Consider the following 24,375-nt stretch of genomic DNA (forward strand, 5'->3'; position numbering starts at 1 on the left):
CTGTAACAGCAACCGTGGGTGAGGAACTTACTGAGCTTCAGTCTTACCATGTGTAGGTCCTGAGTGCTTTACTCCACATTCACTTTATTGTTAATGTTGTTGTATGTGTATATATATATATATGTATATATGTCTGCACCTCCATCTTGGGTGTAGTTATTCTGAATGTTAAATTGCCTCTTGAGTGCCCATCCTTTGAGTCTTAGCCATCTTGTTCACCTGTACAAGCTTCCCCTTTGGATTCCTTTTCTCCTCTGACTCCCTGTGTGATCCTGGGCAGCACTATACTCCTCTTTCTGTGTACGTTTTCTAACCAGTTCCTGGTCCTTGCCCAAGTCCCTGACCGTGTTCCCGACATAGTACCGGATAGTCCCTGACAATACACAATCATAAGAGAGCCAATAGGGACTACACATTCTCATTTAGATTCTTCCCTGTCTGGTACTAGTGGCCCACTCTGGTCAACACAGTATTTCATTGCTTACTAATGTATTCCACCTTCCTCAGGACAAAGTCACTGTGTGCGGAAGAAGCTCTATCATGATGCGACTTTTGCCAAAATATCTGTCAGCACAGGATGCATGAAAAGTCACTGAAGCTGCTGAGTAACACACTTCCATTGGTCCTTACCATTATATGGATTTTTCTTGTTAAAAGACCTACAGAAAACAGGAAACTTTCTAATGCAAGCATATTTTCCAAAACAAAGACACTGAAAAGTTAAGAGCTTCTTCTAAAACACAATTATGGAAATGATCTATTTTTAAGATTAAGTATAAGAGGCTCTTTAAGCATTTGAAACTGAAGTATAAGAATACCTTGAGAAAATGAATTTAGGCAAAGCACCTTATGGTAGAGCTGTTTCCAGATCGAGACTACATCAACTACTGTCTTTGATTGTACAGGTGAAATACATAAGGCTTAAGGAAAGGATGGTTACTTTGTACTGGGAAGTTAGAATATGGGTGTAATTACCGAAACGCTGCATGTCATCGGGCAAGCAACTTGTAGCAAATGGAGATGAGACAGCATGAGAATGTGTTATTGTGGTCTCACTTATGATTATGTAGACAGGGCAATATGCCATGAAAATATGTGAAAACTGTTTCCCAAGTCATTTTATTTTGTCTACCAGGAGGAATGAATGAATTTCTTGATATTTGTTTTATTTCGTAGGTGTGTATGTTAAATTTTAACAATGTTGTGCATTATTAATCTGAAAAGACTAATTATGGTTATTTATTTAATAGTATAATTACTTAATAAAGCTATGTGATTAAATGTTGTGTTGGGCCATGGTCGCAGCTTACCACATAATAATTTTGAATAGGTTCAAATCTTAGAGGTTAGGCTATTATAGTTGCAAAAGTAAATACAACTTTGGCAACAGGGAAGAGTTTTGAATCAAACCATTTATGTGTTGGCACATATCACATTTAAGGGAGCTATTGGTTCGCTTCCCTGAAATCAGGAGTGAATATTAGAAAGATAGGTTAGCTAGGCCTGTGCTTTGTTGGCACAGCTGAGAACAGGGCAGGACTGGGAACCAAAAGCAGCACTGACAAAATCTTCAAAAATGCCCCTCTCCATTCTTCTCCTCACTCTCTCTATCCGTCATTTTTTCCTCTTTCTCCTATCTCATTTTGCCCGCTCTCATAGCTGGCAGCTATCAGTTCCTCTTTCCAACTCTTCCTCTCTTTCGTGAAGCCACCTGTGCCTGTTGCAATTAATACTGGAAAGCTGTGGAATGTGAATGAGTGCCATTAGTTGCCTTGGACTTTCAAACCCACCTATATAGGCTTCAGCCAATGGTCATAAGCTTGATGGAATAAAAGCCAGTCCGCCCTAGGTGAGAAAGTAACTAGACAATCAATTGGTGGTGCACTTCAGCGTGGATAAATCAGGAGAGTTAAATGTAGGTTAAAACCCAGCAAAATAGGGATTGTCTATGTTATACTGGGGTATGGTTAGTGACTAGAAAGGGTGCTGCAAGAAAAGCCTAAATTTAATTTGAAAGTCTAGAGTTTAGAAAGGTTGAACCTGAGGTTCAATAGTGCAATAGTTTGTAGCCCCATAGCAGTAGATATTGTACAATAGACCTGGGGTGTACTGACATACAAATGTGGATAGCCTAGCCCCGCTTGGGTGTCCCGACCAGGTTTTCCCCCTCACTGTTCTCTCCACCAACGGAAGTGCCATCAGCCCCAGGACCTACTCAATGCAAGCTGCAGCGCGACTGTGCAACGGCCATGCTGCTGGCACGCCAAAGACAAGCCTGTCTGTCAAAGTTTGGACCTTGACTGGGACCAGCGTCACAACCCCTGGCCCCCTTGCCCCCTGAAGATACACCATTGCCAAGCTCTACACCCTCAACCCCGGACACCGCAACAAACACTGCCACCATGCCAACCCAACCTCCACGGTAGGACCTTTTACCTGCACCCACTGCCGCTTCACCTGCCACTGCACACAGACCAGCCCACTGACCAGCCCTGCCCCGAACACACCTCAGACACCACCTGAACAAAAACACAAACTTGCATGTGCCCTTCTCAACACACGCTCGCTATGCAAACATCCAACTGAATTATGGGACCTCATTACCAACAACGCACCAGACATAGACTTCCTCACTGAGACCTTCAACCCCACATCCACCCCGACATTGCTACAGCGATCCCTGACTGATATAAAATCACTCACCAGGACCACACCAACAACCGGGAGGAGGAACAGCCATCATATACGAAGAGACCATAGAGTGTACCACCACCGACAACACCACCACCCCGATGAAACATCTCAATTTCAAGCTCCACATGGATGACAAGACAACCATCAGAGGCACCCTTGCATACTGACTCCCAGGCCCGAGCTCCAGCTTCTGCAACACCATCGCAGACTTCATTGCACCCCTACCTTAGACTTCGATGACTACATCTTCCTCTGCGACCTAAATATCCACATCGATGACCCCAATGACAAACACCACACAACTCCTTGACACTATGAGTAGCCTTGGATTGCCCCAGAGAGTCCACAACCCTACAACAGCCCGCAGGACACATGCTGCAGCCAATTTTCACCTCCAGCAACCGTGTCAAATACAGCCATATCACAGAACTCACATGGACTAATCAGTCCATTGTCAACTTCAATATCTCCAGCACCCACACCGCCACCCCAAGATGGCCAACGCCGCCCACCAGAGGTGTAATAGATTCTCAGAGATCACTGGGCAAACGCCCTCAACACCTTCCACCCTGTCACCAGCCTTGAACAGGAAGGGGGAAAACTTCGAAGCCTGGATCACAGATTGCGCAGACAGCATTGTCCCAATAAAGAGCAGCATCCAGGGAAAATCCTCTAAAAAGACCAACTGGTGCACCCAAGAACTCAGTTGAAGAGGAAATGGCGCACCAGCAAGGATACCTCCTAATGAGTAGCCTTGAAAACCTCCCTAAACCTCTACCACCACCTGCTAAGGGTAACAAAGAAGACAGTCAGTGCTGCACGTATCAAAACCAGCGCCAACAACACTAAAGAACTTTTTAACATCGTTAAGAAATTCTCCAACCCAGCTGCCAGCAAAAACAACATCACACCCTGACCGGAGCTGCGCGACAACGTCGCCCACTTCTCCCATGACAAGATCGCAATCACATACGGAAACTTTGAACCCCGACCACCACCTACGGGCTTCCTCGACAGATATGCCACCACCATACCCGACACGAACCACACACTGACCACCTGGAACATGCTGCCCACCCAGGACACCACATGCACCATGATATTCATCCACTCTGGAGGTCCCATAGACCCTTGACCGCATCACATCTTCAACTTCCAAAACCAAAGGATCAGGCAGGAACTCACTACCCTACGCAACTCCTCTATCACAACTGCAACATTTCCAGACACCTGGAAAAAATGCTGAAGTCAGGACACTAATTTAAAAACCGTCTGCTGACCCCAGAAAACTCAAAAACTACCAGCCAATCTCCCTGCTCTCATTCCCAGTGAAGGTACTGAAAAGAACATCTACAATCAACTCATGACTCCTGGAGCAGAACCAGGTACTCAATGCCTCCCAATCTGGCTTCTTCTGCAATCACAGCACCAAAAAAGCCCTGATCGCAGCCACCAATGACATCCGAACCCTCCTCGACGAAGGAGAAACAGGAGCTTTGATCTTCCTCAACCTCTCTGCAGCCTTCAACTCTGTATCCCACCATGTACTGATTGAAAGAATCCACCACATCGGCATCCAAGGGGACGCACTCAGATGGATCACCGCCTTCCGTGCCGGAAGAACCCAGAAGATCCACCTTCCACATTTCACCTCTGAATCCAAGGAGATCACTTGCGGTGTCCCCCAGGGCTCATCCCTCAGCCCCACGCTCTTCAACGCAGATATGACCCTGCTGGCCAACGTCATCAGATCCCACTGTCTCAGCATAATTTCCTTTGGAGACGACAGCCAACTCATTCTCTCACTCACTGACGTCCCCATCACCACCAGAACCAACTTCCACAGATGCATGACAAACATCGCCAACTGGTTGAAGTACAACTGCCTGAAACTGAACACAGACAAGATAGAAGAATTGATCTTTGGCAACAGCAGCAACACATGGAGTGACTCATGCCGGCCAACAGACCTAGGAGCTGCACCCACTCCCTCAAACCACACCAGAAACCTCGGAATCTTCACTGACAACAAGTTCACCATGAAATCACAGATAAACACCATCTCCTCTGCTTGCTTCCTCACTCTGCGCGTGCCACGTAAGATCTTCAAGTGGCTTCCCGTGCACACGAGATGTACCGTGACACAAGCCCTCAACACCAGCCGACTAGACAACGGCAATGCCCTCTACGTAGCAATCGACGCACACCTACAGAGACTTCAGACCATACAGAACACCACATCCAGACTCCTCTTCTGCCTTCCCAGACAAACCTACATCACACCAAACCTCAGGAAACTCCATTGACTTCCCATACAGAAGAGATGCTAATTCAAGCTGCTGACCCATGCACACAAGGTTCTACAAAACCAAGGACTCCCCTACATTAACCACTGCCTGAACTTCCACCATCCATCGAGAAGACTACGCTCCGCATACCTTTCACTTGCCCATACTCCCCACATCTACCGAAGCGGAAGAGGAGGACGTTCCTTCTCCCACATTGCAGCAAAGACCTAGAGCATCCTCCCCACGCACCTCCGGACCATCACCTCACTGCTAGAATTCCGAATGACCCTCAAGTCCTGGCTGTTCGAATAAGCCTGTGGGGCTTGTAAGCGCCTTGCAAGCGCTTGGATACCCTATCGGGTGCTTAGCCACACTTTATAAATCCTGACTGATTGATCCCCAGAATAGTAGGGTAATCTGTATGTCATGGTTAAGGTGGCTCTTTTGGAATTTCTTGCATGGCCATTAACAGGCAGTAATCAATAGAAATGTCTTGTTATGTTATGTTATGTTAATTTATTTCTTCTATAGCGCTCGGCTACTCTGAGGAGCATCCCGGCGCTTTGGTGAAGAAAGAGCAGCTAGTAAACAACAACACAACAACTTAAAAGCAGACACAAGAGAAGGATCACGTTTATTTAGTAAAAAGCCACGTTTTTAGCTCTCTTCTAAAAGTAAGGAGATTGGGAGCCTGTCTGAGAGAGAGTGGTAATTCATTCCACTCCTTCGGGGCTAGATAGCGAAAGGATCGACCACCAATCCTTGCACGCCTGATCACCGGGACTGTCATTTTAGATAGACAGGATGATCTCAGAGATCGACTAGGTACATATCGGGAGAGGCGTTTCCTTATGTACTTAGGGCCAGATCCTTGTAGAGCTTTAAAAGCAAAAGTCAGACACTTAAAAAGAATTCTTTTGGCGATCGGTAGCCAGTGTAAAGAATTCAGTAAAGCCGTAGCTCCTGCTCTTCTCGGAAGTCCGTAGATAGCACGGGCTGCTGAATTCTGGACTACTTGCAAGCGGTTCAAAAGATATTTTGGTAAACCCAAAAAAAGAACGTTTGCGTAGTCCAGTCGAGATCCGATCAAGGCCTGGACAATAATCTTCCTATGCTAGAGAGACACTAAAGGAAGAAACTTCCTCAGCATTCGCAAAATGCCAAAGCATTTGCCTGAGAGACACGAGATATGTGGCCCAAAGGACAGTTCACTGTCCACAATCACTCCCAAATTTTTAGCCTTGAGAGACACATTGTCAGGAGGGAACAGATCTTGTGGCCACCAAGCCTTCCAATCTGGTTCTATTGTCTATTCTTAAGGGTGTTCTATTTTAGTAAGTGTCTCAACCCTCATTAAGGCTACTGGATAACAAGGACAGACACAGAACTCTCTGCTCATTACCAGTGTTCAGCTTTGGTTACCAATTTGTAGCAATATTACCCAATCCAGTCTTTCGGTCCCTGAAGTGAAATCCAGTGAAGTCTATTTGTTAGTCCAAATGCCTATTGAGATTACTTTGAAAAAGGAACTTCCAAGTGGGGTGTTGCTTACAAAAACCAAGTAGGATACTTAGGTTTGTGCAAAAGGTATGTGAAGAATAACTACGTTTCAGTGTATAAACTTCTTAAGCAACACGTTTTATTCATAAGAATCTCAGCCACAAGTAAAGTATTAAAATAAACACCACTGTAGGCAGCATTTGGAAATTTCTATGCACTTAACGACAAATAAATTAAATCAAACCCACCGTTTTGTAAGTAATACTAGAAAAACTTCAGTTGGATGTATGACGTTACAACGCAGGCTATTACAACGCCTGCCTTTACAACGCGGTTTTTACATCGCAAACCTTTACAACGCATAGCGCTTAGAGGTGCTGGATAGTGGTAAGTATAATTTTCTATTCCAACTCCAGTCCCCGTGGACACTAGGGAAGGTGTTGGATAGAAAATGAAACGTATCCCCTATCCTAGAGCGCCCCCCAGCGCAATGCGTTGTAATGGTTTGCGTTGTATTGACCGCGTTGTAATGGTAGTGCGTTGTAATAGTTTCGTTGTAAAGGTTGTTCACCCTTCAGTTCTGCGGTGGCCATAGGTGATGTGTAGTGCTTTAACACCAATGTAAACTAAAACTCATTTGAATAATGTTATTTAAGCATACTCCTGCAACGGAAATAAGTTCCTATTTTTTCTCCAACTGGGTCTTAGTACAGACCAAAGTACTTTCTTACAAAAGCTCTATTCTAATTCTTTAGAAAGTAAGTGGGAAGTATTGGAACTTTTAACATCCAATGGAAACATGGGGGTAAACTGAACATATCCGCAGGTGCCTTTATTACTTTCATTTTTATTAGTTAAAATTAAAAGAGTCTACTGTGCAAGTTTTTCCTATGCTTTAGACCAGAGACATGAAAAAGAAAAGGAGTGCTATTGGAAGAAGAATGTGTCTCTAAAGATTGGTATGCCTGTCTGCTATGTATGGCTGAATGTTCTGAAGAGGTTCTCATGTGTTTTACAGAAACAAGCGTGTTTGCTGACATGAGCTGCTTAATAGTCATAAAAAGTCAGGCAAATTTGCAAAGCAGAAGTTAACATTTCCTGCCATAAGCAGGGATGATCACAGCAAAAGAGGGCATGATATTTCCATTTAGATTACAAGTATTTTATACTTGTGTCGTTCTAATTGATTTACAATATTATGTAAAAAACAACGGAGAGGAACTAGTGTCCTTTTATTTACAACTCAGAGAGAGGTACTATAGATGATCTACATTTCCTTGATAACTTTGTTTAACGTGTTTTCAGTTTTCCATTTTTTCAATGTTTTACCTTAAATCCTAATATTTTCTGAACTATTTGAAAGTTTATTTCCCCCTGAAATCTAGTGAAATGTACTCTTTGATATAAGTCACAACGTTGTTCGATGAGTCGCTTAAAAATATATTTTTCCTGTTTATGCTTTATCCTCAATAAAAGCCATTATCTGGACTTTTGATTGAAGTAAGGTATGCATACATGCACGGATCAGGTAACAGCTGATTTATGGTGAATCTGAGGGTGTATACTAAACCCATACCTTGCATCGGAATATGGCAAACAAATGCACCATGCAGAATTCTAGATCAACCAATCAGATACCCATTTAGGTTACAAAACACATTCAATTCTTGTAAAATGAACACCGACTATACCTCCTTTCAGGGGCCAAAGTAACTAACCTTCATTATCCACGTTTACCAGCCTATAGGCGCAATAGTGTTACCGGCAGAATTAACTGGAGTATGTACTTAATGGAGAGGACTACAAATATCCCGGAGACTGTAATCTGCGGGGTAACTCACCCATGGGCCTGATTGGTTGATACTGAATTAAGTTGCAGCTTCCTGCATGAAGGGAGTTGGCACGCTGGTAATAGAAAACACATGCAGACTTCAATGTTAATATTAAAAAGCGAAATGCACCACCCTGCCTTACAAGATCCATTAAGATGTCTGGCATGAATTTGGTACAGCAAATCTTTGGCACCCCGTCCCAGCCCCTCTTATTTCTAGTCAAACAATAACATGACACTAATATGCAAAAGCGCACAGAATTGTGTTTTTTCCTATCCTGCTCCACTGAACACCTCTGCTTTTTATAGCAAAAGCTGTTAGATTCAGTAAATTACTCTTATACATATTGCCTTGTTCAGAGGCTACATAAAATGCAATGGCCTCAGCAAGAATAAGATGATAAAAGAAAAAAACAGGGAGGAAAGCAAAGAAATTCCTCCTCGACAACTTCAAAACAAGACCAACAATTTTTCCTTCAAACAACTACATTTCAATGATGGGTGAACAATTTAGTAAACTATATGAGCCATTTCACATACTCACTTTCCAGAACTTGCTATTCGGTATCTTTTGGGAAAGTGGGTTATAGCAACTGTTCACTATTCTACTCACGAGCATTTCCTCTTATAGATCGGCCTGAGAATATGTTAGGTGGATGAAAAGACAGAATCTAAACACGTAACAATTCAAGAAACCCTGTCCCCTTAAAGGAGATTAGTATTCCTGGCAAATTATACATAGGACCGTTCTACAACGCATGAACGTGTTCACTCTCACTAAAATACCTACGTTCTATAAGAACTGTACTTTTTTAGTTCCCAGTCATTATTACAGCGTTCTCAAAAAGATCAAAAGCCTGGTTGGCCTTGCCCTCATTTTTATTGGTCAACTTGGTGCTGCATGAATCCTAATCTTTAACATTAAACACTGTCATAAGTGTGTTTCTTTAAAAGTGAATTCTAGTAAACACATAAACTCAGGCCAATCTTAAGATAAAGAACGGTCCAAAAATGAACACCAGCCTAAAGGCAAACAAAAACGCTTCACACAAAACAAACAATGCCCAGCAAACATGAAAAGCAGTGCAAAAATCAAAGGAAAAAATATGTAGAAAAACAAATGTAAAATGTTTAACAGAAAGTAGAGAGTTAAGCCAAATAGAAGCATCACAGTTAAAGTATGAACACTAACAGTAGTATGCAAAAAGTCAAAGATTAATAAAAAGCATTGACACCAGAACAAAAACCAACAAAAAAACTATTGTTAAAACAGCAAATGCCTAAGATTAGTTCTTAACCTATAGTGACAGTGTTGTGTGTGGACAATACATGCGACTCTAGTTCAGGTGCTGGGGCTCTTCATGTCCTCTGCCCAGGTTATGAGCTTGAACTGGGAAATGAAACAACAATTTAGCTTTTCTTCAGGAACAATCCCTGCAGAGAGGCTACCAATTCACATCTCACCTGACGAGGTTCATAAAGTTGGCAAGTGTTGTAATTAGGTAGTTAAAACCACCTGTAACTTATGATGTCTCACAAAGACATCGGGTATCTGCCTACCTCAGATTTCATGTTTGATAACAGATGATTCCACCCCAGAAGCTTACTGGGAAAGGGTTAGGAAAAACGAACAATGGACAGTGAAAAAAGACAAATGACACAAAGAAAGCAACTAAGAATATGTAAAGACAACAAAACAATTTAGAACAAAATCCTCCCAGAAACTGGAATGGAGACAAAGACAAACATGCATTTGCTGATACAATGACAGTAATAAAAGCAAAGAAATGCACAATGCCACAAACAAAGAAAATAATAACAATTCTTGGACAATGTTGAACATGTTGAAATAACCTAGTAAGCTCATACACCAACCAGCACAAACAAGAAACAAAAGCAAGGAGTATTGCAACAATGAACATTAATGCAAGGGGAGACCAATACTTCCCAAACGTTATCGTTCCTCAAATTAATCAAGGAAAAGTAGGTGTCACAAATTAAAGTGATAATGCCTAAACAGTAAGAGGAAAAAAAAACTCAACACATGTACACTGACAATTTTTCCCGCTCGCCAAAGCCTCCGACCGTCTATACTGAGGTGCTGGTTGTGCACACTGCCTAAATATCAGAATATCTTCTTTCTTAATGGAACAGGTAAGTTGGAAGATAATTTAACGTAAGACATAAGCTTCTCCCTCACTTGATCTTTAATACTTGTTTATTAAAAGCCCATAGACTGGAACCCAATACTGTACTGCTTCATCATTTTAATGGATCATTGAAAGGTGAGAGGACAACAATGCTGACAACTCTCTGCTGGTAGCATGCTGGTGGGAGTAAGTCATACCAACCTGTGTCAGAGTTCCCAAGGGTTCGTCCTTGGTAGGCTGTTAGCAGAGGGGAATGGGAGATAAAAATACATAAAGACACAAGACTACGTGATTAAGGCAGGGAAAGGCACACATATTATAGGTAATGTCTACAGAGGATATGAAAAATTTAAGTATAGACTCTGCTTCCTTGTCAAACAAGAATAAAGGAACATTAAGTGAAGAAACACTACATAAACAATAATGAGTCGTTTTAAAGGACCAAATGGTTATGTTAGTCCTACTGGAGCTAAGCTTCTGCATCAGTACTGACTTCACACTCTAATAGCACAGAGTACTCTTACAGTTCTCAAACATGGCAGTCAGTCCACCTTGACTCTGAGGTGAGAACAAATGCTCCTTTGCATTCTGCCCAGGGAGATTTGGCACTAAGAATGCAAGCCCAGACCAAAGCCACAAATTACTAATGCAGTATAAAAATAGTGACTGCTTTACATGAGTCAGTTCTTTCCAAGGCAACCACTATTTTTGGATGGGTGATGTCACTGGTGATAGATATAATGTCCCCAGTTGTTAAGCCGAATTAGGCAGTGCCAGCTGCTACTTTGGCAAGGTCCATTCAGTGCTGCAGAGCATACTTTGATCCAAAAGTGTGACTGCGAAAATGCACGTAGATTATGATTCTACTGCTTACATGAGCAAATATAAATGAAGTGCAAAATTAAATTTCTCCTCAGATTGCATGTGTCCATCATTTTTACAGCATACATATGGCATACACATTCAAACCAATTTTCCTAAAGAAATGGATAAGGCAAAATCCAAGTGAAACTATCTGCCGGCAGTTATGTATTTTGCTGTTTTACCATAAACATTTGTTTAACAACAGTTAAACTCTTGTTCTCTCCACTTGATGTTTGTCACAAATAATTTGGAGATACAAAAGGCCCCTTTTGAGAAACTGTAAAAAATGTTATCCCTACTTTACGTGTACATTTTGGGGTGGGATTTCAAATAACCCTGAATCAGTACAATGGTGATTTTATGGATTCAAATTAAAGAGCTATTTAAGGGTGTTCCTGAGGAAAGCATCCTCGACATCAAAAGTCGAAAACTTGTTCTGTCACACAGCTATTGAATCAAAGATATTAAAATTCTGCCTGGCGAACAAAATTCTAGTCAAGTGATTGTCAATAGTATCCTTGATAATACGTATTCTCTTGGTTTATTTAATGTAACAACCTTTTAGCAAAATCAATCGAAAGTGTGCCCTCTGCCAAAACAATCAGAAGATCCTACCCTTCACCTGAAACTAAGCAAGGAAAGAGCTGTTGCATAATCAGAACCGTATCGAATCCAGAATTCTGCTGGGAACCTTACCTAAACAGAGCCCAGGCAAATTCCCTCCATATTTAAAATCTAGTATAATTGAAAAGATGGCAGAGTTAGACTCTTGCTACAATCCAAACCATGGTATAACATGAACCCTAGGTTAATTAAAGCCTGTTTGTACTAGAGCTCTGACATAGTGAATACATTACCATAACATTATCGCACTGCATGGTGCCAAATGGGAAAAGTACAATATTTTACAGGAGAAGAAGATTTGTCCAGCATCTTGTCTCATGGACAAGAAGATTTTTTAAATAAATTTCTACATGCTCGTGGTGAACAATATAAAAGTGTTTTTTCAGCATTTTAACAGATTTTTCAGTTGTTTGTACTTTGCTAAACCAGTTTCGAGATTTCCCTAGTTTTACCCTACCATTTATTCAGACCGTTTTCTTCTGACATTCTATATGATTTTTTGTGTGAAAGTTACTCACACCGTCTCACTTGCTTTTAAGGTACCCATGTTTAAACACTTAGACAAAGTCATTGGTAAAATATGAAATGAGGATGGTATTCTATGAAAAGAAATGAAGGTGTCCTCTCCAGTTCACTGTGATCAATAAAAGAAATAGAAACTGAACAGAATAAGTGTATCGTTTGTAGTAGAGATTTACTTTCCCTGTTCAGAGATGCCAACTACACATCAAGGATCATATTCAGACAACCGGGGGAAGGGGAGGGAGGGGGAAGTCCCTTTCAGTAAAACAGCCTTTCCTTCAACCCCAAAGACGGACATCAATAAGAATTCGTCCATGCCCAGAAGATCAAATACATCTGATAACTGGAGGTTGGAAAGGGCGATAAGGCCACCACAAATAAGCTGTGGAAACCTTACACTGGTGGGTCAGAACAACCAATGTGATAAAGGGATCAGAAATTAAAGTTATTTAAACACATGTTGAAATTCATAATTGCTCACTACCTCCAAAAACCATTTTACCTATCATGCCAGCACATCTGGTCCAATTCAGACATACAAAACCATGACAATGTCTTACAATACAAGGCAAGAATACTGGGATCATGTAGTAGACTAATAACTCTTTCATCTGGCCTTGATAAGCAACTTATACCAGCCAGAACTTACATGCTAAGAGAGCAAAAAAACATAGTGGACTACCTGAGCAGAATTCTATTAGAAGGCCAAAAATGGCTTTTAATTAATTAATTTCATTTTAATATGCGATCTCAATTACAATATCTTTAGTGTATGAAGTTATCCAGATATCAAGTTGTTTCCTATGTCCGAAGATACAATCTACCTAACCTGTGCCTCCAGATCTCAAGCCTCAAAGTTGGTGCGAAAGACCTTGTTAAATCCTTTCTCTGAGAGACTCGACTACAGCTTTCACCCTGTTCCACTAATCTTCAAATTATCTAGAACATCAACTCTTCCAAAATGTCAGAGTAATTCTAATCAGCTCTATTTGGCGATGCCAACAATGGTTCCCAAATCACCTACACCCACCTGAGTTACCACACTGGAATTTGTCATTAAAAAAAAAAGATATGTTGTTCATGATGCGGGAACAAAGGTTTCACCACACCCTGTCATGTGGGCGGAAAGCACATCAGTATAGCCACCTTGACACATCTCTGGGCTTCATGGCCTTCTTGAAAGAGGCGAAACTACATTTCATTTAATAAAATAAACGTTTCAACTTTGGGTGACTGAAAAAGAATGAATTATTTCACCCTCTCCACCATCAAGAGGACGAACTATTGCTTCAACTATTCCAGTTGGCAAAGTTTGAGCACATTGCACACAACCGATAAAATAACTCCTAATGTAGATTTATGTTAATTTTCAGGAAATTAGCTTTTTTATTGCCATAACATTGGTCTGAAAAGCTGATGAAATCCATGCCATTTGCATACAGCATTAACACATTCAAACAACCTGCATAGATCGCTGCACATACTGGACCTAAAAGAGATTTTGCAGTATGACCTAGATATGAATACAGAAATAAGATCTTATTTCTTCAGCAATGTTCAGGTTTAGGGGTTTCCGGGTCTAAGCAAGATAGAGCTTGATGGATTGTTTCTAGTAAACAACTATGGTAAATAAATTACAATAACAATCTTTACTTGCAGATGTACAATTGAAAAGTTTTAAAATCAACAAAAAACAATTTTATTAAAGGAATATGATGCGTACATTGAATTTTTCTGGCGCAGATAAAAAAGGTCCCATTCTACCAGATTAAAGGTGTTACTGCTGCTTTCCTTTGGAATGTGTTGAGTAGCCATGTGGAAGTCCATGTATGTTTTTGTAAGTATCATTTGCTTGACTCTGATGTGAGGAAATGTATTCACTGAAATAATTTTCCTTCAATATTCTGTTTACTGTATCTCCAGTTAGTAGATAAATTTCCGGAACTGTTCATTGAATAACTTTTGTTTTGATGTTGGCAGATAGTCTTAAAACGTGGGTTGACATGTAATTTTTGTTTAACTCGGGTGCATTTCTTGACAACATCAGCCAGTATCTTTGAAACTATCAACAGTGCGACACACATCTAAAGATTTGTGATACATTGGAGCTTTTGAAACATTTGGACTTCAATGCAATTCAAGTCAGATTAAAGAAAATTGGAAGAAAAATAAAATTAAAATCAAAAGACGATGTTACCCACTACCTCTGCTCTATGCTGGCGATGTACTGCAGCACCTGGAGATTTCCATCAAACATGGTGGTCATGTTGTTTCATCGCCACATACTGGAAATAGATCCTTAGCCATATCAAGGGGGTTGTGGGCTTATCTCTCCCTGACTTCTATAATGCTTTGGTTTTAGGCAATCGCCCTGTAGAATTGGAAGCGATGACCCTCACAGATTGGCGCCTTATAAGTCATATGCTTGGCGCTGCCAAGCAACTCATTGCCCTTCACCTTTTTCAGGGGAAGCCCTTGAGCACCTACAGTGTCCATCTCTAGCTCCGTCCTCTGCACCTACTTCTAAAAATGGGACATATCATTAAAAGTGAAATGTTAAAGAAAGAAAAGGAAAATAACCCAATAATGGGCCGAATAAGACATGATGAGATGTGAATCATCAAATGGGAGAGCGTCCTAGGGCTTTTTTTTATCACGTAGTTCCCAACCTTGCACCCAGAAATTTTGCAATAGAAATAACCAATGGTATGGAAGAGTCTGATTTAAAAATACCGAGGGCATCCTGGTGGTTCCGTACACCTAGTGACCTACAAATTGGCGACAGCCTGTGGGACTGGAGGGATCAATAGCCTGAGCAAGCGAACATAACATGTGATATGCTTTCCTTCTGGTGAACAAATATGGGACAGGTACTGCCTCCTTTATCCTTGCAGCCTGATGTAAACGACCTAAAGGGTAGGGTGCCTATATGAAACTGAAAGCAAAGTTTTCTGTTCAGTGGAACCGTCACTTGGGGGCATATGTAGGTAATTTCCATTTTGCGATTCTCAAATAGCGATTGTTAAGGAATCGCTATTTGAGAATTGCAAAATGGAATGTAGTTAATAATTCGCAAATTTTTAGCGAATCTCTAAAATTCCTTAATTGCAGTAGCAAATTGCGAATCGCAATTAAGGAATGAGTGTCCCATTCATTCCTATGGGCCAAGAGGCCCATTGGAATGGATGGGGATACATTCTCAAATTGCGATTTTTATGAGAAAATCGCAATTTGAGAATCGCAATTCCAAGGGTGCCAGGGTGTCCAAAGGACACCTGTTGCACCCCTGCAATGTGCCTGTAAGTACATGTGGCGCACATGCATGCCCTAAGGGCATGTCTGTGCGCCACATGGCACTTTGAATTTTTTAAAAAAATGCATTTTGACAGGAAATCTCAAGGTACCATCTACTTGGAGTAGGTGCTATTTTGCGATTCCTTAAGCCAAAATCGCAATTTAATAGGCACCCCTACATAGCATTTAAGGAATCGCAAAATTGCAATTCCTTAAATGCTGGAGTAAAATAAGGAATCGCAATTTTTGCGATTCCTAATTTTGCTACGTGGCACCTACATACCAAAACGCCAATTGCAATTCGCAAACTCCGGAATTCTGCGAATTCCGGCATTTGCGAATCGCAAACGGGTTCCTACATATGCCCCATAATCTCTTGTTCCTTCTATTTGTGAGTATAATATAAATGTACATAGTGTTAACTTGCCTCCTTTGTATTACTACATATAGCAACTATCATTTGCTTTCCTACTGTATATAATGTTATTTCTCTACCAGCTTTCAGTGTAAATGTTTATTTTATTTTAAGAGTTTTATATAGCGCTAGCTGGACCTGAGGGTATCGGAGCGCTTTACAAGTAAATTATGTGCATATAGGCAGTACAGAGTATAGACAAACATGTGGATAAAACCGAGTCTAGGACGAACAAAGGCGCAGTCGTGTGGACGGGTATGGAGGATGAAGTTCAAACAAGGCGTGCACCCCAAAAGTTGCTTTGTTCACACAGGACGAATTTCCAGAAAGATTTTCTTTATCCGAGTCAGTGACACTGGTCAAAATTTAAAGTTAGAAAGAGTGCAGGCTGGGGTGCATCTTTGGCTTCTATCGGTTTGTTCGAGAGTGGTTGAGGAAGAGGATTTTGAGCGGATTTTTGAATTTGGGAAATGAGGGGATCGTTCTGATGTGGGGGGATGGAATTCCAGATTTTGGGGGCGTTTCCGGCAAACAATTTTGTTGCGGTTTTCTGCTTACGAGATTTTAGCGGGATGAGAAGCAGAGTGTTGGAGCTCCTGAGGTTTCTGGACTGGCCGGCTTTTTTGAGTTTGGTAGCCAGGTATTCCGGTTTTCCTGTGTGCAGGGCTTTGTGGGTGAGGCAGGCTGTTCTGAAGCTGGCTCTCAATTCAATTGGGAGCCATTTGAGTTCTTTGAGCGCAGGGGAGATGTGATCAAATTTCTTAGTACCAGTGACCATTCTAGCTGCTGCATTCAAGGTTGTTTTCAGGGGGGCGAGGTGAGATTTTAATGTCCTAGTCAGGGCTGCAATCCCGTAATCAATTCTAGAGAGCACTAGTGCTTGGGTGGCATGTTGAAGGCCTTTGGGTGGGAGGAAGGGTTTTATTTTGTACAGTAATTTCAGATTGAGGAAGGCACTTTTTGCGGATCTTGAGATATGTTTTTTCATGTTCAGTTTCGGATCTAAGGTGATACCTAGAGATTTTACCGAATCCGCCAGGATGAAGTTGCTATTGAGGGTATCAATAGCTTTGAGCCATTCCACGACTTGTGGGTTTTCCTGAATACCTCAGTACAATCTTTGTTGGAGATGAGGAGTATTTCTGTTTTCTCTTGATTTAGTTTTAGGTGATTGTTTGAGAGCCAGTCTTGTACCTCCCTGAGCATGGCGTTGAGTCTCTGGATGTCAGCAATGGAGGTGGTTTACAGATAGAGTTGTGTGTCATCCGCATATAGGTGGAAAGGGATGTTGAATTTTCTGAGTAGAGTGGTAAGGAGTTCGATGTAGATGTTGAAAAGCTGAAGGGAGAGCACTGATGGATTAGTTACTTACCTGTAATCCTAGTTCTCTTCCAGGGGTATACTCATTAAAGTCATAAGCACTGAATTATCTCCGCCCATGAGCGGGAACCCGGAACAAATAACAATATACATATATATGTGTAAAATATATAAAAAAAGTACATAGTACTAACTAATTATACACATATACATGTATAATAACCATAATATGCAGCCTAACATATATACATAGGCTAATAAAGCCACAATTACACACGTTCTGAAGCATGAAAATATGCTGTATATAAATGCAATAAACAGGCATGAGCCCAAAATGCATTTCATAACCATGAAAAACCTTTATTTTCATCAAAGAACCTGTTGTAAACAGCTATTAGCCTAAAAAGGCTGCATATGAAAATTTGTCTGTGTACAGAAAATCAGACTGGCACCCTGCCTTTAAGGCCCCAGAGAATCTGCACACTTTGCCTTTAAGGCCTCTAGGAGAACTCTGTTCCCATCATGCACCACAGGTGACAGTTAGGTCAGTTCTTTTGTACGGTACAGTAAACATTAGCAGGAATGTGCCCTTAAAAACTTTATAATACATATTGAAAAATTCAATACTACTGCTCGCCCGGGGAGGCGGGAGGGTGCTTATGACTTTAATGAGTATACCCCTGGAAGAGAACTAGGATTACAGGTAAGTAACTAATCCTTCTCTTCCAGGGGATACTCATTAATAGTCATAAGCACTGAATAGAGTAGCAAGCTCATACCCACTAGAAGCGGGCGAACAGATAAATGCATAGCTACACTTTTAAAAACACAGTGTTTAACTAGAATTAGCAAACAAATTTTTCAGTGATGCCTGTCCCACTTGAGCATCTGTTTGCGCATCAGAATCCAAGCAATAATGGCGTGTAAACGTATGCACTGAACGCCAAGTAGCTGCTTTACATATCTCTGACATAGCCACATTCCTGAGGAGAGCTGTTGTAGAAGCTTTTCCCCTCGTAGAATGAGCCCTAGGTCTACCTGATAAAGACTTGTGGGCTAGCTGATAGGCCAGTAAGATACATGACACTATCCATCTAGAAATGGATCTCTTGGATGCTGCCAAACCAGTATTCGTAGGACCATAGTTCACAAACAAACGGTCTGTGTGTCTCATAGTCTTGGTTTTATCTAAGTAAAACTTCAAAACCCTTTTTAGATCTAAAGAGTGCAAAGCCCGCTCAGCCGGACTTGAAGGGTTTGGAAAGAAAGTAGGCAATGTTATGGATTGGTTAATATAAAAATCCGACACCACCTTAGGTAGAAAAGAAGGATGAGTCCTGAGCACCACTCTGTTTGCATGAAAAACTGTGTACGGTTCCTTGCAACACAGAGCCTGAATTTCGCTCACTCTACGAGCAGACGTGATAGCCACCAGGAATGCTACTTTCCAAGATAAGTGTTGCAATGACGCTTTATGTATGGGCTCAAAGGGTGGGCCCATCAACTTAGTCAACACCACATTAAGCTCCCAAGGTGGAGAAGGAGATCTGACTGGAGGGAACACCTTTCTTAATCCCTCTAGAAAATCCTTCACCACAGGCATCCGAAAAAACGATATCTGTGTTGGCGATTTTCTATAAGCAGTTATTGCAGCAAGATGGACTCTGATAGAATTAAACTGCAAACCAGACTGAGCAAGATACAGAAGATAAGGCAGGATCACCTGTTCTTGGCCTCGAATAGGATCAAGACCCTTGCTCTGACACCAAAGAAAAAAGCGTTTCCACTTAAATCCGTAGGCCGCTTTGCCTCTTTAAGAATGTTCATACACTCCGGATTTAACTGTAAATGCCCGTACTGGATGACTTCAGGAGCCATGCTGCCAGGCGCAGGGAGGGCAGATTGGGATGAAATACTCGCCCCTCCTGTTTGGACAGAAGATCCGGGCGACAAGGTAATCTCCTGTGTGACCTGATTGACAACTGGAGGAGATCTGGGAACCACCATTGGCGTGGCCACTCTGGGCAAATCAATATCATTCTGGATTTGGTCTTGTACATCCTGTTGATCACTGCTGGTATCAACGGAGTCGGCGGGAAGGCGTACAGCAAATTTTGACACCAGTCTATCAAAAGGGCATTCCCTTGAGACCCTTTCTGGGAGAACCTGGACGCGAAGACGGGGCATTTTGCGTTTGCCGCGTCTGCGAACAGATCGATGTCTGGTGTTCCCCAAGCCTGGAAAATGCTGTGTGCGACTTCTTCGTTGAGCACCCAGTCGTGCGCTTCGACGAAGTCTCTGCTGAGGTCGTCCGCCTGCGTGTTGAGGCTCCCTGGCAAGTGAACTGCCGTTATGGACAGGTCTCGTGCAAGTAGCCAGTGCCAGATGGTCTGAGCTTCTATGGACAGAGTCCTGGACCTGGTACCCCCCTGCTTGTTTAAGTAATACATTGTAGTTGTATTGTCTGTTTGCACCAAGAGGGACCGAGTCTGAAGAGATGGAGCCAGGGACTTGAGAGCAAGATGGACCGCTCTGAGTTCGAGTAGATTGATATGATACCCTTTCTCGAAATCTGACCATAGCCCTTGTACTTGCAGCGGGCCCATATGTGCTCCCCAACCTTGGAGAGAGGCATCTGTGATCAGAGTCTGCGTTGGTGGGTCCTGATGAAAAGGAACTCCCTTCATCAAGTGTGACTTTTTCATCCACCATCGAATGGAATCTTTTGCAGACTGGTGGAGAAGAATCCGATCCTCCCAGCATCCCGTCCTCTGCTTCCATTGATCTTCTAGACACTGCTGTAGAGGACGCATCTGCAAACGTGCGTTTGGCACTATGAAGATGCACGATGCCATGGATCCCAGAAGAGAGGAAACTTGCCGAACTGTCGGACGTGCAGACTGAAGGAGAAACACACACTTTGTCTTGATGGATGACCACCTCTCCTCCGAAGGACACACGTTTTCTTTTGCCGTGTCCAGTTGAGCACCCAGGTAGTGGATCTTCTGGGTGGGATTCATTATGGACTTTTTGTAATTGACTTGAAGACCCAACTTGTACATGAGTTGAAGGCATATCGATAGATGTTCTTCCAGTAGAGATGGGGATGAACTCTTCAGAAGCCAGTCGTCTAAGTACGGATAAATGAAAATCCGTTGTTTTCGAAGACAAGCAGCCACTACCGCCATACATTTCGAAAAAGTTCTGGGAGCTGATCTCAGGCCAAAGGGGAGCACTGCGTACTGATAATGACGAGCCCCTACCTGAAATCTGAGAAACTTGCGATGTTTTCTGGATACTGGGACATGAAAGTAAGCATCTTTCAGATCTATGGAACACATCCAATCCCCCTGGTGTAATTGAGGAAAAATCTGATGAAGAGCCAGCATTCGAAACCTCTCCTTCCGAATGAATTTGTTCAAACGCCTCAAGTTCAGAATGGGTCTGAACTCCGTAACTGGACCTTTTTTCTTTACAAGAAAAAACCGAGAGTACAGGCCCTGACCTCTCTGTTGAAAAGGCACTGGTTCTATGGCATTCTTCATCAGAAGGACATCCGCTTCCTGTTGTAAGCGCATTAAGTTCCACTGTACCATTTTCAGAGGACGCATGACAGGAGGTGGCTTCTTGAATTTCAAAAGGTACCCGTTCTGAATGACATTGAGTACCCATTTGTCCTTTGTGATCTGTTTCCACTCTTCCAGATAACACACAATACTTCCTCCAACCGGAGTGGCACACGGTTGTGGAGGAAGCTTCCATTCATTGTTTTTGAGGCTGCTTGGTAGCTGATGATTGCTGCCTATTTCCGCTGCCTCTGCCTCGTCCAGGTCGCCTCTGCTGGAATTGCGATCTCTGTTGACTCTGGCCTTGATTTTGCGAGGACCAATTCGTCTGTTGGCCCCTCTGCTGAAAAGATCTTTTGTCATAGGGACGAAAATGACCTCTACGCTTAAACTCTTTCTTCTTTTCAAGACCAACGGCCTTAAGAGTGTCTAACTCCACTTTCATTTTAGACATCTCGTCATCGGCGTGAGATCCAAACAGAGTCGAACCATTAAAAGGTAGATTTACCATCTTTCTCTGAGCCTCAGGTTTTAGACCCGTAAGGCGAAGCCAAGCCGTACGTCTAGCACAAACACCATCTGCATAACCATGAGCTGACAGATCCGCCGCATCAGCAGCCGCACTAATGCTTTGATTAGCCACCAATCCTCCTTCTTCCACTATTTCCAGGAAGTCTTTCTGATCCTCCTTAGGGAGTTTTTCTGCAAAACGAGAAACTGAGTCCCACAGCAGACGATCATAGCGGCCCAATAAGGCTGACGCACTGGCCACTCTCATGACCGAACCTGAGGTGTTGCACATTCGTCTCCCCAAGGAATCCATACTCTTACTATCCTTCTCTGGAGGAGCAGAAGAGGTAGATGTTGCCGAATGTGCTTTTCTGACTGCCGCCACAATAAGAGAGTCTGGAGGTGGGTCAGAACGCAAAAACAAAGGATCTTCCTCTGGAGCCTTGTACTTCTTTGCAATCCTAGAAGGTCCTGAACCCACTGTGGCCGGAGTTAAGAAAGTTTTCATCGTTGGTTCTATCAATCCGGGCACTAACGGCAGAAGAGGCCTACCAGTCGTCTTGTGATGTAGAGTTTCAAAGATGACTGACGTTGCTATTTGAGGAACTGCCATCTTGATCTTGAACTTATTCGCCCCACGACATAACACATCATTAAATGTGCCCAAATCATCCACTGGAGACACTCTGGACGGAGGAGTAGATGATATAGTGGGAGAATAGTCTCTATATGAAGATCTTGTAGAAGACGAAGATGACTTAGAAGACGGAGAAGGAGTTCTACGCCTCTCTTGAGGAGTTGCAGATCGCTGCCTCCTTCGTTCCCTTGATCGAGATTTCTCTCTTCCCAATGATCTCGAACGTGATCTTCTTTGCAGCTCCGTCCGAGGAACCGGAGCTCTGTCACCCAATAATGGACGCATCTTCCAATGCCGAAGACTTTCCAGCCATCTCGGTGACAAGTTGATAGGCCGACCCACACGCTCAGGTGAAGCTTCAGGTGACACCTGCACAATATTCAGGTCTGCTGAAGACTTGGAAGCTCCGGAGACTACACTCTGCTCAGATACCACTGAGCCAGATGGAGTCCGCTGAAAAGGCACCAATTGCCTATCCTCTGCCTGGCCTGAGGTAGAGCCCGACTGAGCCACCATAGAAGAATCCTGATGCACTGTCTCTTGTCTCACCGCATCTTTTTGTTGATCCTGCGGTGAAGAAACCACTCTAGGCTCAGGACTTATGTCTGACCTCGACAAAGACCTAAGTGAGGTCCGAGAGGCTGATCGTGACAGTCTCAACGCCGACCTGTGCACAGGTGGGGGAGACCTAGACATTCCATGCTTCGAGCCCGAAGCATGCTTCGACGCCGATCTACGTCGCGATGGAGACTTTGACCTCCTCTTCTTAGACCTCGACGTCGAATCCTTCGACGCCGATCTTCCTCTCGACGTCGATCTCTTCCTCGACGACGATGTATGAATCTCCTTCGACGTCGACACTTTACTCTTCGACGTCGATCTATGATCCTTCGACGTCGACCCATGATCCTTCGACGTCGAACGCATCTTCTCCTTCGACGTCGAGCGTTGAACCCCCGACGTCGTCCTTACTGCAATCGACACCAGATGTCTCGACGTCGATAAAGATCTCGACGGCGAAGGTCGAGATGCTGTATACTGCCTCACCGGCGAAGTCTTCGACGTCGACGGCGGCCTCTTCGACGTCGACGGAGTCCTCTTCGACGCCGACAATGCTGACGGCGATCTGGATCTCGACGTCGAACGCCTCTTTTTCGCAGGAAAAGCTTCCTGGAGTCGATTTTTCTTCGTTTTACCTTCTGGAGACGCTGATCTTCGACGTTTAGGCTGAGAAGGTGGCTTAGAAGTCGATAAGAAAACCTTAGAACTCTTCTCACCACGATTCTCTCTCTCCAGAAGGCCCAGAAGCCTCATTTTCTCTCTTTCTTTTAAAGTCCGACTAGAAAGGTTGAGGCAATGATAACAATCTTCCACCTTATGAGTATCAGGAAGACACACCACACAAACAGAGTGTGGATCAGTTTTTGCCATTTTCTTCCCACAGGAAGGACATTTATAAAATAAAGGTGGCATACTGACTAAAAAATTCACAACAGTTTAGTCAGAAAAAAGGTAATAAACACCACCAAAGTACTATTTGTCAAAAAATGTCAAGAAAAAACCAACTTCTGACAGAAAATATTACAAATGAGCAGAGCTCAAGTTCCAGGTTCCTCACAGAACAAGCCGGAAAAAAGAACTGACCTAACTGTCACCTGTGGTGCATGATGGGAACAGAGTTCTCCTAGAGGCCTTAAAGGCAAAGTGTGCAGATTCTCTGGGGCCTTAAAGGCAGGGTGCCAGTCTGATTTTCTGTACACAGACAAATTTTCATATGCAGCCTTTTTAGGCTAATAGCTGTTTACAACAGGTTCTTTGATGAAAATAAAGGTTTTTCATGGTTATGAAATGCATTTTGGGCTCATGCCTGTTTATTGCATTTATATACAGCATATTTTCATGCTTCAGAACGTGTGTAATTGTGGCTTTATTAGCCTATGTATATATGTTAGGCTGCATATTATGGTTATTATACATGTATATGTGTATAATTAGTTAGTACTATGTACTTTTTTATATATTTTACACATATATATGTATATTGTTATTTGTTCCGGGTTCCCGCTCATGGGCGGAGATAATTCAGTGCTTATGACTATTAATGAGTATCCCCTGGAAGAGAACCTTGTGGAACACCCCTGTTGACGGGGTGGAGGTCGG

The 24,375-nt window shown here is 42.7% G+C and overlaps 1 protein-coding gene across 2 annotated transcripts in view; it reads right to left on the bottom strand.

Moving 5' to 3' along the window:
• Positions 1-24,375, bottom strand: part of SRL (sarcalumenin) — a 169,382-nt gene that overhangs the window by 20,957 nt on the left and 124,050 nt on the right. Inside the window, exon 5 of one of the 2 annotated variants that reach the window (XM_078663128.1) lies at positions 10,665-10,700. The exons of the other annotated variant lie outside the window; for it this stretch is intronic. Within the exon in view, the coding sequence (XP_078519254.1) occupies positions 10,665-10,700 (36 nt within the window). The remainder of the gene's footprint in view (positions 1-10,664; positions 10,701-24,375) is intronic. 2 annotated transcript variants of the gene reach the window in all.

The sequence above is a fragment of the Lissotriton helveticus genome, chromosome 10 (genome assembly GCF_964261635.1).
Source record: "Lissotriton helveticus chromosome 10, aLisHel1.1, whole genome shotgun sequence".
NCBI lineage: Eukaryota > Metazoa > Chordata > Amphibia > Caudata > Salamandridae > Lissotriton > Lissotriton helveticus.